The sequence below is a fragment of the Oenanthe melanoleuca genome, chromosome 4 (assembly GCF_029582105.1).
Source record: "Oenanthe melanoleuca isolate GR-GAL-2019-014 chromosome 4, OMel1.0, whole genome shotgun sequence".
Taxonomy (NCBI): domain Eukaryota; kingdom Metazoa; phylum Chordata; class Aves; order Passeriformes; family Muscicapidae; genus Oenanthe; species Oenanthe melanoleuca.
In genome coordinates this window covers 53,450,330-53,469,355 of record NC_079337.1, presented here as the reverse complement: position 1 = coordinate 53,469,355, position 19,026 = coordinate 53,450,330, and the positions used below count along the sequence as shown (strand labels likewise).

Genomic DNA, 19,026 nt, shown 5'->3' with positions numbered 1-19,026 from the left:
ACTTCTTTACTGTGGCAGAGAGGGTCCCACAACCAACTGCCTTTGCTGAGATATTTTTCTCTGCTAGGATGTGATCAAAGAAAGTTTAAAGACTGCAGAATGAGCCTAGAGGTGATTTTACTACAAATGAATAGCCCAGAAAGGTAGATTTCTTCACAACCATTAAAAGAGTCAGCCACTGTGATGCAGCAGTTTGCCTATGGGATTTGCTTAAAACATAAAACATAAAAGATACCTTTCAGTTACTGTACATGTGCCAGTAAAAAAAACCCAGCAAGCAAATAAAACTAGGCAAAACAAAATGAAAAACATAATCAAAACAAAATGGCAATTAATATTTTGTGTCCTATTTTCATAATGCAATTTTGTGTGTGGATAAATTTGTGCATCATCTGAAAAGGGGACTGAAAATCCTTTGACATTTGATTTTGTTTTCTCCTAGCCAAAAAGTTCTATATTATTAATAGGTCTTATTAAACTAACAGTAGCAAGCAGACAATTTCACTCTGCAAAGAACAGAGAGGTAGAAGCTGACCTTTCTACTCTTTGAAAAACAGTAATTTATTCATATTGTCTGAAGATCACTGTTTTGCTGATAACAAAAGAGAGGGCACATTCTGCATTTCTTATGTATTCTAAACTCCTGATAGCTTTAACAATGAAGAACATAATTGAGTGTTCTTCATGAAGAAATGGAAATTGGCAAAAAATGCAGGACAAGCCCTAAGTAGCTATACATTATAAATGTATGCTGTGAACTATCACAACAGTGTTCTTATTAAAAATTGCTTTCACATGAAGCAGGTCTTCAGAAAAATAACCAGCATATGGTTCACTGCTTTCATTTGAATGTGACAGGTAAAATGCCTCAGCGTGTATTAAACTAATTTAAAATATTGTTGAAGAAGGAATAATAAGAGAGAGGTTTTTTAGCCTGAAGTTCATTTTGATTACACTGAAAATATTATTCATGGTCTCTGCTGTCTGAAATTTGCTTTGCTGATGATGTGTACATATCACTGGGTGTATTTTAAGTACACACAGGGGAAGGGGAGGAACGAGGCTGTCTGTCTTCAGAGCAGCACACCCTGCCAGCCTGCCAGGCTCTGTGGTAGCCCAGCTCCAGGCTGGTCTGGCAGGCTGTCTGTCACTGGAGCCAGCTTTAGACTGAAGGTTACAGTGAGGTAAGGCAGAGCTTTCAGTGAGGACAGTGCTGCTGTGCAGCTCCAGCCTGTGCACACAGCCTCAGAAGAAAAGGCAGCACCACTGCAGGACCCAGCTGAGAGAAAACAGGAAGATCTAATCCAACAAATATTGGCAGAAATTGTACCTTTTCACTTTGCCTGAACAGTTACCATTATTTTTCAATTAATAATTAGTCATAGTTTCTTTCCTTACTTTTTAATTAGAGCTCCTAGTGGTTCCAAAATTTATGCATAAATATTGTCTTGGTGGTTAACATTTACAATACTTAGACCATTCTTGCACCAGGAAGCTTTTTGTTATTCATTATTACAATGTACAACCACAAAATAAATCACCATTAAAGAGCTCTGTAGGCAACCTTCAGATCATTTTGACTCACCTTAACTTTAAATAGATTTTTGAAATATAGTCTTAAACTATGAGACTGTCATGTGGTATTTTTGACACACATTTGACAAACAGTCCTACTTTCCTTCTTTAAGCCTATTACACTTCCACTGCATATCACACATGCACACCTTCATAATCCAGCACCTTATCCTATAGTCATAATAATTTTGAAGGAAAATCACTTTAGTTAATCTCAGCCCAGTCTTCCTCATGAATCTGTCCCCTTCAGCAATGGTTGTATTTAATTTTTAATGTCTACTACTTCTAGGAGGGTAAGGAAAAAAAATTAAAACATTAAAAAATTAAAACATAAAACATTAATTAAAACAAGCAAAGCATTAAATGGTATTGCATTCATTGATTGAAATAAAACACTCTCTGCTACCATAACATCAAGAAATACATTTTTAAATGTTAATTTTAACTTTCACTTTAGTATTACAACTTGGCCTTTAATGTGTTGGTTTACACAGAGGACATGAAAAAACCTAAGCTTTCAATTCTAATTTAGAATAGCACTATCAGAGATACTTTCTGTCCTGCTGTTGAATGACAAATAGATGACTGGTGTCAAACACAGAAACTGACAGACACTAAGTGAAATACACTTATTGAGCATGTAGTGCTGGCTGGTCTTCCACAAAACAAGCTGAATGCTGAATCACTGAAAATATGATCACATCCCAGCCTTTTTGGGGGTGGGGAACTAAGGGTGTGGGATGTGTGTGTGCAGGAAAATTTGCAATTAAAATAAAAAAATTATCTGCACACAAAAATAGCTTTTAGAAAATCCCAACATCTATTGCAAGAACATAATGTTAGTACTATGGAAAGCAAATATGTAGTGTATTTATTTACCTTCATTACACACAGAGCATGACCACCTTAATTTGTTCAAATGTGTCATGTTACATGATTAATTTCATATACCTAATGAACATTTGCACATTTAAAGATATGATAATTCAAGGAAGATTTATGATTTCCCCAAAGCATACCCAGTCTGGGACCCATTTTAATTATCATGAAACTACCATACATACAAATTACTCAGGATGGCCTCTGTTGTCATTGTAAATCAATGTTTTGGAAACAGGATGTTTACCAATTGGAAAAAAAAGATGTGCCAGGGGAAACAACATATAACTGGCAGTATGAAAAGCCAGAGTGCAATACATGTCATTACAGAGGACAGGAAGTTCAGATATCCAACTTTTATCTACTCCTAGGCCTTAAACAGCTCTCTGTGTCTTAACTTATGTACTAGCTTAGTACAATTATTTTAAAGAGCTTTCCACCCTACTAATATATTAATGCAGGCAGACATGGGTGAAAATTTCAAAAGAGATGGGCTGTCACATGAATGGTTTTGGTTAGAATGTGCCCAGTATTGAGTTTCTCTGGATCCCAGCTTTAAGACAGCTTGCTACTTTTGTCTGCTTTTAAACCTTCATGGACTCTTGAAAGGTGAAAACTACTCAGGATGATGATAGATTAAATTTATATTATAGAAATTATATTAAAGGAATACATTATTGTAGGAATATAGAGGTTTACTCCATTTTTGCAAGCTTTGGGAATGAACAACATGATTTAAGTGGAAAGTATTTATCAGTTAGTAAAATGGATATTAAATAAGATAATCAGAAAGCATTAAGTCAGGTGAAGGCTTACCATACTTTGTCAGTTCACATTCCTATCAACCCCATGAATTCCTGAGTTTTAGTTCTGTGAAATGTTTGTTTTCAGTTTCTCTAGATGGTCATTAAAGAAAAATAAGCAAAAGTTCAATTCTAACTCATTAACTTTCTTCTCCTTTCTGATACTGAACCAAGAAGACTTATAGCAAAAATCCTCTATACATTTTTTCAGGAACTAAGGTCTCAATTTAGAGACATGTTTTGCAAAAAGACTACACTGAAAAGAAAGCAACAGAAAAGATGCATGATACTACTTTTCTTTTAAAATATCCAGCTGGAGATAGCAGAGGGTTCAATAAATTTTTAGAATTACACTCTCTTAGCCATTCTCAAATACATTGCAAAGCAAGAATTTATGAATTCAGTTATCACAGGATTAAAGTAATAAAACTATTATTAAGTTAATTTTTCCTCAGAAATGTACAACTGTGTAGCACAGTAACAGCACACTGTGAATCACTTGGTGTTAAATAATGCTTCATACTTCCTGCAGGGTAAGACTAGTCTTTATTGAAACAAGAATGAGGGAGATTGTTCAAAAACCAAGACTATAAAAACTCTTTGCTCAGTGTGAAGTAATTTAATGCACTTTCCAGGCAGCTTCCTGGATATCTAAGTCCACTACACTCCACACCAAACCACATGATTTAGACATGTCTAAATTCATCTCCATGAAGAGGTTGATCCTAAAATTTAAAAAAATATAACAAAAAAAAAAAAAGAAAAGGATTTTATGTTGAGGATAAATAGCATGCAAAGAATCAGTAGTGCTTAAACTACATTTTCAAATGAAGGTGTCTAAACTGGGTCACAAAGATCAACATCTAGGAGCTGAATTGATGTGGCCTGATTTGCTGAAAAGTTTCCTCTGAGGTCTGCCCCAAAGTCTTCTGAAAAACAGAGCATCTTCATTTGTAGTCCTGCTTTACCAGGCTTCTTTGTTTGAAACCAGCTGGTTTTCAAGTGTTCACTTATCATGCAATACAGTGAAAAGGAGTAACTATACCTCCCTGGAAAAATGGCAGGAACAGAAAATCCTGAACAGTTTAATTTTTTGGTGTTGTATCTGCCCTCCCTCACCCTCTTGCTTTTTCTTGTTTTTATCCACTCTTAAAAGGTTGATAACATCATCATGTCCTTAAGAATTATGCTGTGATTAATGAATTAACCTATTATAGTATTAAGCCCCCCCTAAAAACGTGCAACCATTGCAATGCTTCTGAGCAAGGCTGCCCTATCCATACAGCATCAACTCTCATGCTAGGTCATCTTGCTGCATGCAAATGTTATCTCATTTGCCACCTCAACACTCCAGAAGATTGGATATCCCCTCTGTTCTGCTTTCTACTCATCTGGGCACTGCACTGAATCCCCTCTCCCTCCCTCCCATCAGATATCCCAGATTCAGATGCCATGCAGAGTGCAGAAAGCATGAGCTGCCATAAATATTGACCTGCTGCTACTTGCTTCTTCTCAGCAGCAGAGAGCTCAAAATGAGATTGTTACTCCCTGTGTTGCCAGCCTTCTCTCTGGCTGCTTCTGAAGTGGTACAAAGACAAACAGCCCTGAACTGCAGAGCCTTTCGGCAGAAAATCTAATTTTTAAAATAATAACCAACAGAATGGTTGCACCTACTGTCTCTTGTTATACAAATAACACAAAATTGCACCATTTAATAAAATTCATAAGAGCAAAAATTTGCTACTCAGGATTTTACTTAATTATAACACTTCAGATACTTCTATTCAAGCATTCATCTATGAGATACAAGTTTAACCTGGCATGGATAAAAGAGATCTGAATAAAAGCTTTTAATAACATTATTTTCAGCAATTTTGTTCTCTATTTGGAAAAAAGCTAGAAGCACAAATTCATGGTAATATATGGGTACACAAAGAAGCATCCATTTACTGGTAATGCACTGAGATTCTCTATTCTATAAAAACAGCCTATACTTTTGTGTTGGTTGCTATATTTGCAATGCTGTTTTGTGCCCTGAATTCTGAGAGTAAAGTGATGGGCATATGTAAATCTCTGTTATACACTACAAGCTCTGTATTTACTACAATGCATTAGACTTCTTTAACTGAGAAAAACAAGTAGAAAAGTTACAGTTTTCTGATCTACCCAAGGATCAGGGGCTGAATCCAATCCTAAAACGATTATTGCAAGTTAACTGATTTAGTGACAGTAATGAGGATGAAAGACTGCCCAGAGGGAGAAAAGCAATTTAAGGCACATACTTATTATTGAAATATAGCAAGAAAAACTCTCTCTCTATATAAGATTAAACTAAGGAAAAAAATATTTCAAATTATTTATAATTTATTTTACAATTTTAAATCAAAATTAATTCTGTTTCTTATGTATGGGAAAACAGAATCCATAGGAAAGTTCCACAGTTTAATAACAAAAAAGTATCTCATGGTGAAATTAAAAATGCATTTCTATTACAAATTTGTTGTATTAAAAAACTATTCACATGAGTAAGAGACTGAGAAATAAGAGTAGTATTTGAAATATTTCAAACAACTACCTAAGATATTTTTTAACTTGCAGCCTGTGAAATATGGCAAATTAATCTACCTGCACTTATTACACCATAAATTTAAATCTAAAATTTAAAAGTGGATGCCACTTTTTCAACCCACTCATTCTCACGTGAATTAACCAGTATAATTTCCACCATTTCCTAGATTTTCTAAGGTCAAAAAGGAAAGAAATCATAATGAGAACTCCTGAGTGCCAACCCAGGTGTCTATTCATTTATGATTCTTTTAATTCTGTAATTAAAGTTGCTGACAATTGGTACCTGTCTGACAGGAAACTTAAAAACAATTCTAACTACAGAAGAGATGTAGGGCAATGCTCATTGCAAATTAGTCAATAGTCTAAGGATATTAATCACAAGTATTCTTACAAAATAGCAGTAAGTATGTCAATGTAAAGAATAACACAGCTCTACCATTTGTGGAAAGTGCTATCTTTCCCCAGGAGTGTTTTCACATCAAGTGGGATATTCTTCTGTTACTGTCTCAAAGGAAGAAATTCAGTCAATTTCTTCATAATAAAACTTTGCAAGACAAATGTTAATGTACATATTTTGCCTTAGCTCAAATTTTATCATGATGTGTAAAACCCAGACCACTGTTTATTACTGAGAAACAAAGAAATCTGAAGTACTTACAGTAAAAGAAGGACACAGATCAAACTGCTAGAGCACAGTTAAACATTATGGCAGCATTTTTCAGGTACATCTAGGCTGAAACCAGCCCCTCTGTCACTATGACTGTCTGAAGAATCACAGCTTAGTAAGGAGTTTCCATTAGATCACTCAGAAATATAAAATTTGGTTTTGAGCAGGGAATGCTACATTTCTTCTCCTGGCACAGGAGAATGCTCAAATGTAACATGATTGACATATGATATAGAGAAATATAATTCTCTGAAACTCATGAGCCTAATTATTTTTCCTAACTTTTCTATTTTATGAAAAAAAAAAAAAAATATATGAGGTCCTCCTAACTTTGCTACTTATTCATTTGGTGGTTAACCACTAAGCAAACTGAACTCTTCTTGCCCTTTCTTCTCAACTACATTTTCTCAAATTTCTCTAATTCCACTCTACCACTTCAAACCCAGCAGTTTTAGCTACAAGGAACAAGCCTCCTTTGGGAGCATCACAAAACAGTCACTAAACTGTTGCACTTCATTTTTGGTTTGACTCATTTCTGTGATCAATATCCTTCCTTCTAATTTACAAAAGCTGTGCTGTCTAAACAAGGATTTTTTTCATGATACAACTTATTCTTTCTTGAGTGGAAAGCTGAAAATGTTCTCAAAATAAGGGTAGATACCTATCAGAAATAGTCAAGGTCTCTTCATCTATATATATATTCAAAAACTGGTCAAATGCACATATGGAATCTATCAATTGACTTACAAGCAATTATAAAATAATGAATCTGAACTGTATCCTACCATTTTAACATGAAGATATATATGATTTTGCAGTAGCATAATTTACAGGCATTTTTTACAGTGCCTTTTAAAATAGAAACATTAAACTAACAATTTTGAACCTGTGTCAGACCTTCCACACAGTTATAGTAGTTTTCTTGAGATATCTTATCTGTTAAAAGCTACTTACTGTTAAAATTTAGTACACAAACTCTTCATTTGAGATTATTCCTCTTTCTTCATGAAATGTACACACATGCACATATCCAGGCAATCAATCTACTATTGGCCTACTTCTAAAAGTTCACTGACTAGCCTTTGGAAGGGCATATTTCACTTCTATGAACAGGATGGCCTCATTTGTGCTTCTTCATACTGCTCTAGTAACATGAAGCAGTTATGTAGATGAGATTGCAAAATGAGCTTTATGGCTGTTTCTGCAGTTTTCCCCCAAGGTAATTCTGTAAGTATTTTTATTATGAGCTAAAATGCATAATAAACAATAAAATTGTAGCATAATATCTCCAAATTATGTTATTATTTTTGCATTACATGAAACAGATTCAGTTGCTTTGTAAATTTTGATGTTTCAAATAGGTCTACACCTAATCAATACATAAATTCCTACAAAATCATTATCTTCCATATCTCATTAATATAAAAGGACAAAGAATTCTGATGAAAAAATGCATCAAAAATAGAACAAATCATTTAAGATTCGAGAGACCAAAGGTGATTGTATTATTTCTAATCTACATCATTATGATTTTTTTTTTCATTCAGTCATTCCATCATCGTGTGTATTCAGTCTTGTTCTATGGAATGTTAGGCAATGATTCTTCTTGTCTGCAAATATCTTATTCCAACAGCAAGGCCTTCTAGATTCTCAGCACTGAAGTACCTTAGAGTGTTGGCAATGCTTTTCTCTCCACACCTACACTCAGATGACCAAGTGTAGCTATTTTTCAGAAACATATTTTGTCATATCAAATTTTTGTCATCTTAAAATGAATTATTTTATCCAGAGCTACATTTTAAAAGCAGCCTGGGCATGGAGCAGTGGCAGAGTGCACAGGGAAAATGCTTAATCAGGGCATTCTGTAGGAAGGTCCTGGTGTCCATGCTCTGAGATACAAGATGCAGACTTTGCTGCAGGTGTCAAATATATGTCACCTACCTTTATTTTGGGTGATTGTATTTATCAAAATACAATCAAAATATCAAAAGATCAATCAAAAGATCTTCATAAACAAACAGGCCCTTCTTCAAAACTTTTACATAAATTGTCCCATTTTACTCCTATTTTGATAAAAGTTTGATTTCTCTAATTTTGACATGAAAGAATGATTTTTGCTGTTCTTTACCAAGTACATTACTTTACATTTGTATGTCATTTGTGCACATTGCATTACATTTTTAATGTCATTCATATCATTAGGTCCAGGCAGAGAAACTGCTAAACTAAAAGGAAAGCAAAACAAAGTAAAAATTTTACTTTCAATATAACAATGTTAAGGTTAATCAACACATTGCTTTCCAAACATAACCATTCTCCCAAGCCTGGAGGAGCCAACTTTTTGAGGATAGGTGAAGGAAGAGTAAATAGAACATCAGCAACTGCCCTGAGGCTGGGTATTAAGATGGTCACAAGTTCCAGTAAGTTTCACAGCCTGTCTTGCATCCGACATAAGCACACAGAAAAGTATCTATATAAATGAGCATATTGAAATTCACACCTCTTTTTTTACATCTATTTGGAATAAGGTTGGATTGAAAGCAGCCACTGAATGCAGTTTCACATCTGGTCTTCTGAAGTAACTCTGCTGTGCAATCTATAGACACTTCTATAGAATGACTCTCCTTTAGAAACCTTGAATCCAGAATATCTGTCAAGGTATACAAGGAGGGTTGGGTTATTCAGAATAAAGTAATTCTGTCAATTCTGCATTGTCTGGAGAAGAAAAGAAGACAAGTAGGAGGTGGTCATTTCACCACATGTTAACTGAGCATTTTTCTGAGAACAGGTGTCATAAGCAGCTGCTGAGAAAAGGCAAGGGGGCAGGTACTGCTGCATGGCATATTTTTGCCTTCCTGTTTTTTGTGGAATTATGCTACACTGCACCCCATCTGGCTAAGAGGAGTTACATAGGAGAGGGAGCAGCATAGGAGGGTCTGTTGGAAGCTGGACTTGTAGCACAGCTTTCAGTGGATGGAGAGGACATTCAAATTAGGATCATTCATGCCAGCCACATACAGAGAAGGAGAAAACTCCCATGCTTTTTGTATTCTTTTTCTTAGAAAATACAATGCAATAGAGAATTTCTCAGCAGCATGTCTTTCCCCATATCATAAGGGTGAGAGTCATACTGCACTTGAGACAATATTTTAAACCTAACTGGTTTTGCTAAGCCATAAGGGTAACTAACAACATGTTAACACAGATGGCTGCAGACAGATCTAGCATCCTCTCTGTGCTTTTAAGTATCTGAACTATGAAAGAGGACACATTTTAGCAGTTTGTGTGACAGAACAGATAAATTCACCAACATGAGTTTTGGACTGGAGGTGACTTCTGTCCATCCAGATTAGATGAGATAGAAAATCCCAATCTTTCTGCATAGGGCAGATTTATCCTAAGGTAGAAAATCACTTATATTAAAAACCACCTCTATTTACCCCTGAACCAATTTCCAATTTGTAGCTAAAGCAACAAATTACTTACTCACAAAGCTGACTTTGCAGCCAAATATGTTTATTGATAATTGCAAGTGAACTGGTCTTTTCTTTTGCATCAGAGTAGGAGAAACTAAGGATCAAATATTCTTACCTACCCCTGATAGCCTATTGAGTTTAAAGACATAGACACCAGTGAGTCCTATAGACCAAAACACATGGAGTTCATAGGACATTCACATGTCAAACACGACATTTATATCTGAATAAGCATTTGAAAGAAAACAAGAAGCTCTAGAGACTGTTAGAGATTAGTGCAAGGAATAAGAAAAGAGTAAGGGAGTCTAAAATAGATTGCAACAATGGCTGATCCTATTTACAAACAGAAGAAAAGCATTTCTGTAAGAGATGTTATATTTCAAGCCACAATCAACACATAGGAAAAGACATAGAATTTGTCCTTTCAAAGACTTTGATTTATGCAGTTCCCTAATTTTTAAAAAAGTTGCTCACACGTCTAGATAATCTCCCTTCATAGATACCACTTGACAGCTGTTCTGGACACAGAAATGCAAAGTGAATACTTAATTTTGTCTTCTCTCCCCTCCAAGTTTCTGGTGGATGAATTCCCTGTAAACCTGGCTCCATTACTTTATTGTTCTGATCCATTGCTTCAGTTTGATCTCCCTCCTCTCCTCCCCTTCCAGCTTGAGTAACAAAACAAAAGCTTTGGAGTGAAGCTGCCCAGCAGAAAAATCTCCAGGCAAGGAAGTCGGAGGGAAGATAATGGTCAGTGTCAAACCACTTTCAAAGTAATGGAGGGAGAGGGAAAGGGGAGTTTCAATCTCTCCTAGTAAAAGTTGTATTGATTTAATTCTGTCCTTTTAAAAATAGCTTACTGGCTCCAGTGTAGCCAGCTTTATCTTCATTCTGGTCTGTTTTCTACTTATTGGAAAGTGGAGAATGGATGAAGCAGAATAACACAGTCCCTAGCTTGGGACACAGGATAAAATCAGGTTTCTCTCTGTCCTGTCAGTCCTGGGACACTGCAGTAATACAGGTTAGGCTCGATGATGTCAAAGGTCTTTTCTAACCTAGTTAATTCTGAGATTCAGTTTATTCAGTAAAACTAAGCAAATTGACTGGTTTCTCCTGTTTTCTCATGGAGATGAGGGCAAGTCAGGCTCTTCTTCACCATAACTGCACAAAAATCACTGGAGTTGTAGCAAGTTAGCAACTAAGGATTTATCCTTTGTCTTCTCTGCCCTGTAATAGCAAACATCAGGCATGGTGCCATTTCTTTTAGTGATAGTTGCAGAGTAAGTCAATGTAGCAGGGATGTTAAGCATGTTAAGGAATCAGAAAGCCTAAGTATGGGAACAGATTTGTTTCAGCATATGACCCATGACCTGCCTGCATGTGGTGGATGGGGAGGACTCATTGCTTATTTTGGTTTCCAGATCAATGCTGGCAGTTTAAATGTGCTCCACCATGGATATGAACAGAAAACCTTTCCCTGCATTCAGTAGGTGAACAACAAAACACTAGTTCTGAATACACTATAAAATATTCCTTAACTATTTGGGGCAGAATTCATGTTTAATGTAGTGGTTGTACCCAAACATGGAAGAGTTGATTAGCACAGATCAGCCTCAGGGGAACTGGAAACTCCTTAAGTCACTGGAGTTACTCACACTGCAATTACAAGTAAATCAACAGTACCTTAAAAAGTTTAATCTTTTTACATTTAGGGATTGGTTTATGTTGCTAGGTAAATTAATATCATGTGAGAAAATGCCACGACACTAATGGGTGCATCAGAAAAAAAGGGTGTACTTGAATTGATAGGTCTTCTTGAAATTATTATTATTATTATTATTATTATTATTATTATTATTATTATTAATAATAATAATAATAATAATAATAATAATAATGTAATTTGTACCAGGAGGTTTTTGGGGTTTTTTTTAGTGATTTAATAGAGCTGAAATCACATAAAACATTTTTCCACAAACTTAATGGCAAAACTAGTGAGAAATCAAGGAAAGGATTTAACTCTACATATACTTAAAAAAGCAATATTGCATTTCAATTTTTTTCCCTATTTTTTGCCATGTATAATCAAGCTGAAGCTAATGCATTACCCGATGATTTTTTTACATGTCACAAATGTTACACATCCAGAGTATTGAGAAACTCTCAAGTGAGCACTACTAAGGGGGTAAATTACTATGAGGGGTAAATTACCCATTGCTTAGAACTGAAAAAGTAATTCCATAACCAATACATTATATAGTAACAAAGCAAATATATATTCTTACCACATGCAGTTTGAAATATGATTTATTTCAGTAGTTCAGTAACTATATAAGTGCTAATGATTTCAAATTTTATCAGCACTCTGAACAATTTTATGAGGTGATTATGTGAATCTACATCCATCAAAGATCCTATTCTATGATGAAAAGTTAATGTTTCAGAAAACTGGAGTGCTCCCCTTGGCTGTGTAATTCTGACTGAAAGCAGTTACCCAGCAAAAAGGATTGGTTTGGACTGACATGAGCAAACATAATGACAAAAGCAAGTATTTTTTGAGCAAGGGCTTCAGTGACTGAGTGGACATTTTGTGAAAAACTTGAAAAGTTGACAGCAAAAAAATCTCAGTCATAACTGGCCTGAAATAGCTTATTTCTATAAAATGTGAAAAAACCCCACACTTTGCATAGAAATAAAAGTTCTAATAAATTAATGTGAAGTCCTCTTTGGAAGTAGATGAAATGATATGACCCATAAAGTAGAGAGCAGACAAGATTCTGAGCAAGCAACAGGAATTTTAAAACATATATAATGATATATATTTTAAATACACACATTTAATGTTGGCACCTATGCCTTTTTTTTTTTTTTTAAGATGTAGAGCAGGCTTGATCTTAAAGCTCATCCTGTAATAACAGTGCATTGCATTTATCTATGAAACAGACTTAAAACACAGAAACACAGAAGAAAACTCTAATTACATCATAAATCAAAGAGCACAGCATTTTGTAAAGATGAACTGCACTAAAATCTACCACCTTCAGTAGCACTGAACAGCTTTCAAAGGCAACTGACAGGTGTTATGGTCACTATTTTAGTCTTCTTTTAATGAACATCCTCTCACAGTTGTAAATTCATTGTAAAATAAAAATCTTATGCTAGCATCTACTTCTGTTTTTAATAACGAAGCAAAAGCAACAGAAGTGAACCAGGGTTTTAGTCTGTTACCTTTCACTTATTTCATTTCACAGCTTTTATAGCTGATGCTCTCTATTTTTGCAGATCAGACACCAAACCTACAAACAGCACAAACTGTGAGTGATCACTTTACCTTCTGAAAAATCAATCAGTCCCAGCAAATGAAGCAGCTTCAGAGATGCAAATATAATCACAACAATACCCACTGTTTGTAGTCCCTCCGACTCCCACTCGAGAGTCAACATTCTTCCAACAGGCAAATCATTCCAGTCTTCACACCGGTTTGCAATCAGAGGGAAACTGGAGGATTTTACCAAGAGTTTGCTTTGAGGAAATTTGCAGTGGTGTAAAGCACCACTATACCAAGCAGTGGCAGCTCAGCAGCCACTCCAGCTGAGATGAAACATTAGATAAAGCCCCGCATCTCATGCTTCTCTAAGCATTTGATTTCATCAGCAGCCAGTCCTGGAAGGCTGAGGTGGACCACGAACCTCTGGGTATGACATTGTATCCGTGGAGCAGCGTTACTGGAGCTGCTGGAGGAATATCTGTGTCGGAGCAGGAGACTGGGCTGTGCCAGTGCCAAGGAAAAGCTCTGGAAACTTGCACTAGGGAGCACGCTGCTATCAGCACTCGCTGCAATCCCCCCCGCCTTCACAGCCTTTCCCCAGCTTCTCCCAGCACAGTTTTTGTTAAGTTTGAGAGATGACAGTTTGCTAGAGGCAGACATCTGTTTTCACGTGCTAAATGCTGCATGTCAGGAAAGTACCGCCCTCTGCATTAGAAAGAACAATGATCGGAGAAACGCTGTGCCTTCCTCAAGCATCACCAGAGTCTAATTAAATCTTCACTGAAAGTGAGACTAGAAATTAAAGAAATACACATCAGCATGATCAGTGCCTCCAGCTAGCAAAATATAGTGCTGTCAAGGAGACACACACTGCCCAAACCCTGATCCACAGCCAGGAAGAATGTATTCTTTATTGATTAAGAAACAAAACACTGCTTTTCTGCCTCAGGACATGAACATACAAGTGCTGAACCCCAAACTCTGATATGCATTAATGGGTATTAGGCATTTTCCTGGGAAGATCTTGCCCAGGCTACACATCAGGGGAAAAAGAATCCCAGCTGATTTATTAGACAGTCTGCATAAAACTAATTGTCCTGTGTTTATTAATGTGATTACCAAGAGGATACCCTGTGTGAAGAATATGCTTTGAAAAATATTCATGCAGCACATGCTTAACCAACACAAGGTTATGCCTAAATGCTTACCCTTGTGCCATCCTAAAAATTTAAATAAATCTTGCCCATTGCTATACAAGGCACAACAATAAAGTGAAGGGAAGCCTCAGAAAAAATTATTTAGACACTTTTATTAATTAAAACATATGTTTTAGCACTAAAAAGAATTACATAAATGATGTCCAGTATCAACTATTTGTATTGCTAAGCTCTTTTGACTAGAAAAAAAACTTTTGCTAACTATCAAGAAGTTCAGGAATTTATATTTTTGTTCAGAAAGTCATTATAATTTTAAATTAGCATAATAAGTTGTAGCATTAACAATCTATTGTTTATGGGCTACCAGGTAGAGAAAGAAAAATGTAATCTACAATTTGCATTCAGCTTTTCTTTTGTTTTCTTTGAAGGCTGTACACATTGAAGGACAATATAAACAGAACTTTAGAATCTACATATTTTTATTCATTCAAAAATGCATGTGTGTACCTCAGTTAATTTTAGGTTATATCTAGTCAATATAAAAGCAGGAATATTATTTGATTTTACACTTCTGGGTATTTAATACTAGAATGTTGTGAGTTCTGTATTATTTACATATGCTGTCAATCTGAGTGTCAGTTCACTTTCCCATTAACCTATAAAGCTAAAACACTGCCTTAAGAGCACAGTAAAAATAAACCAAATCAAATACACTATCCCACATTTGCACCTTCCAAATATGTCCTTTTTACATCATATTCCATATAATTGATTCAATTTTCCTGTTAAGTTTTTCTGCTCTTAAAAGAAAAGCAACATTTTGTTTACTCTTTACAATTTCTAGGTATTCCATATCATCTTCTCCTTTTAAGGCTCTGACATGTTGATCTTGACCTCATTTTCATCTCTGGCTTCTATTTTGAACTTGAGGTTATTCCTGCTTAGGCTTTTCTTTTTCTCAAATTTGTGTTCTTTTTCTTCAATGATGAAGCATGACCAAATGTTTACAATACTGCAGAAACAATAATCCTAATATAATGCCACACTAACACTATAGCAGGTATTAAATTCAATATAATTTCATACTAATAAGTGGTCTCAGGGAAATTATTCAAATGAAGAAATCTGTCATTCCACATTCTCCTTTCATGCAGTAGGTTCAGGCTACCTTGTGTTCTTGAGCTGCCCTGCCCCTTCTACTCCCCCACTGAAGATGACAACCCACTTGTAGAAAGCCACCAGCAAGAAGTGGTCCCAGACACAGCCAAGGTTTTCACACAGGAAGAAATGCCTGAACCTCTTAAAAAAGATGAAAGGGAAAAAGATTATGAATTTGATGAGTTTTAGGGGCCAATTCTACCTGCACAGCAAAGCTGAGAACATACACTTGAATTAATGTAACTGAGTACTGATTTCAGAGAATGCCTCCTTAAAAAAAGAAAGAGACTTTTCCCGTTGTTTCTTATGATAGTTCTCTAAGTTAGGGGAACCATGCACTGAATTTGTGAGTCTCCAAGCCCTAACCCTAGAAAGTAAAGCAGCAAGGATAAGAAACCATGTGGAAAGGAGAAGGAAGCGATACATGAAATCTTTCCTGCAATATGCCATGCAACAGATTAAAACATCAATGTTACTTAGAAATGTGAATTCTTCTGGAAGAAATTCAATAAAAAAATTCTATGCCCCAAAACAATCCCAACTAATTACTGGCTACTCTAACCATTTTAAGTAGAATCATTTATGTGTGGAATGCAAATAACATAAAAAGGACACCGTAAATAGGGCAGAGCATTATGCACTAATTACAGTTTGCAACTGATTGCTGCATGATTGTAGAATACCATCAATTTTCCCTAAGAAGAAGAAAAAAAAAAATTCAGAAATATTATTTATAAAGTTTAGATATGGGAAATTAAATGTCATTCATTTCAAAGTTGACTAAGAACAGAGAAAATCTGCCATTTAAAAACAAACAATTGCATTTAATTTAATACATCAGAAGTAACAAATGCTGAAGAATAAGAAAAGGAAGATAAGAATTGAACAACTAAGGAATAAAACAATTTTAAATTCTAGATATACTTAAATAATACCTAAAAAAGAATTCAATTACAAGCATATAAGTATATAAAATTTCCCTACAACTTAATATGGTTACCCAGTCCTTTCAAAATTATCTGGTATTATCACACTTCTTTTATACTAATCCCAGTCAGCACTAGGTTTTGGATTATATCTGTCATTGTAATTAGCACAGTAAATGACATTTATTTTCTTTTAATTCCCTTAAATCTCTGAAATGACCTTTATTTGAATGTTTACAAGAAATTTTTACTGGAAGTTATAAACTTTTCTTCTTTTCAAATTTCTTCTGGCTCTTATAGAGAACCTACCTGATCCCTAATACATTGAAGTGTTTAATGTCTTTTCAACATCTGCTTGTAAACAGTATCAGTCTTATCAGACTTTTCTCTTTATACCGAGAATCATTTTCATTTCTGTGCAGACATTCTGGATTTGCTGTTTTCTAATCTACAATGAGGCTGATCAAAACTGAACAGTTTTCAAGGCAAGGATGTATTACTATTCATACTTGACTTGAATTTTACTGCCTTCCTAGGTGCTAAAATCTGCACAGCATTGAAATTAATTTGTGTGTGTGTGTGCTTGTGTGTGTGTCTTAATTGGCTGCAAGTAATAGTTCATTAGACTCTATTTGATATTTCCCCCAATGTATCTGAAAAGGGAAACTGCAGATGAGTTAGAAATAGAAACAAAATTTGGAAGTATTAATTAGCTGCCCTTCTTTCTGTACTCTCTTCTTCCAGAGGGACATGTTAGACAGCCAGAAGAGAATGAAATGATCAAATAAACACAGAAAGGGCACCTACAAGCAGGTCAGATAAACGGCAAATCTTCAGCTTCTTGTTCATGGCAAATCCTAGGGAAAAAAAAAGCTTCTTAGGAAAGTTATCTGGTGGATAATGAACTTAATCCTCCTATTAGCTAGCCAGTGAAAAATTCACTCTTGGGCAATAAACTGCAGGTTTCTACACAGAAAAGTTTCTGTCTTTGGTCTGAAGAAGAAAACTATTTTGACTAGAATGTATTTCAAGAATCAGGAGAAGGAATTCATTTACATATATCTTTTTAAGAATCAGTCTCTGGATAAAATAATTTTGAATGTAACACCTCCTCAGTAGGCTGCTACAGCTAATCACAGAACATCATGCAACTTTCATAAAGTGTTTAGAAAAATGAAGCTAATGTATGGAATCACATTGCTCATCTCACCAGCACTGCAGCTGCTCAAGAGTCCAATATTGCACTAGCAGATTACTTATCCAGACAGAATTGCAGGGAAAATTTTGCTAGCTAGAAGAGCAAGGTAGAGTGTAATTACCAAAGATTAAATTTGTCAGGCTTCATATATCATCTTTAATATTTACACTAAGTGCCCCAGATCTTTAATGACTGAAAGTGAATACAGGCTGAGAAAGGAAAAAAATTCAACATCTGTACAAGCAAGATAAATTTCACTGGTTTGTAATCAAGGAAGAAAACATGATATCCAAGCTCCTAAAGGTTCAGTCTCATACTCAGAAGTAAATTGCACTAATATAATACTGTAGTTATAGCTGTATAAAGGTTCTAGGCTATGGCGTGGGATTTCATTTCTTTTTCTCTCTCTTAATTTTCACCTCATGACTCTCACTTGCTTCTAAGCTTTTGTTCTTGCTTTGATCTATATCAAAGGACTGCTGCCATTACTGATCTGAAAACAGGAGCTGAAAGGAATCCCACAAGAAAACCATTGCCAATTCTCCTTATAACATAGCACAGGTGTATTTATTGGTCAAAAAAATGTACTTGGCACAGCATGTTATACAAATATGTATAAAATACTTAGTGTACAAGTGGTTTGTAAATTAAATTGAATGTCTGTGGGTGCAACAGTAGCATTTTACTTTATTAAGCTTTAGCAAAGGATTACAGAGCACTATATGTTTCCTAAATGAGGCTAAATTACATTTATTAATAGTCAGTAATCAAATTCTGGTTTGCTTTACTGCAAAGCCCACTGGCTTGTTTGCCAAATGAAATTACCTCTAAATTATGCAACTGTGTCTTCATCCTACAGACCTGGGTTGTTGTTTTTTTAATATTAAATCATAATTGCTGCAGCAGGAATGGTCACTAGCAAATTTGTAAGCACAAATGTGTATCTGCACAGGAGAAGTGCAGTATAATGGAACTGCTAAGGGCCAATCACACCCAACTACTTTGTTAGCTGTAGAGACCCACCTTCCTCTAAGATTTGTTTTTCCTGCTTATAAGAAAACACTATTTTTTGCCTGTACAACCCTTGTCTTCTTCAGTCTTTTCACCTTTGGAACAAACATGATAATGTCTGACTTGCTGAGTTTCTTCTTTTACTAGTATTTTTGTAATTATGCATTGAAGCAAGAGGATGCCATTATCAATGACTTTATTCATGTAAATAAAAAACTACTGGGAGACCAACAGATCAAGCTGGTAGAAATGATGGAACAGAGTAGCAGCATTCACAGCTCCATATTAAGTCATTTTCTGTTAGCCAAATTATGACTATATCCACTCATGCCTGCCCATA

At 35.3% G+C, this 19,026-nt stretch overlaps 1 protein-coding gene across 8 annotated transcripts in view; it reads right to left on the bottom strand.

Annotated features, from left to right (window-relative positions):
• The window catches only part of KCNIP4 (potassium voltage-gated channel interacting protein 4), a 373,098-nt gene that overhangs the window by 72,139 nt on the left and 281,933 nt on the right, over positions 1 to 19,026 (bottom strand). The window contains exon 1 of one of the 8 annotated variants that reach the window (XM_056490436.1): positions 13,300 to 13,760. The exons of 6 other annotated variants lie outside the window; for them this stretch is intronic. In XM_056490436.1, the coding sequence (XP_056346411.1) occupies positions 13,300 to 13,411 (112 nt within the window). In that variant the 5' untranslated portion in view covers positions 13,412 to 13,760. Of the gene's footprint in view, positions 1 to 13,299; positions 13,761 to 19,026 lie in introns of those variants that run through there. One more of the 8 variants, XM_056490440.1, reaches the window with a different exon arrangement.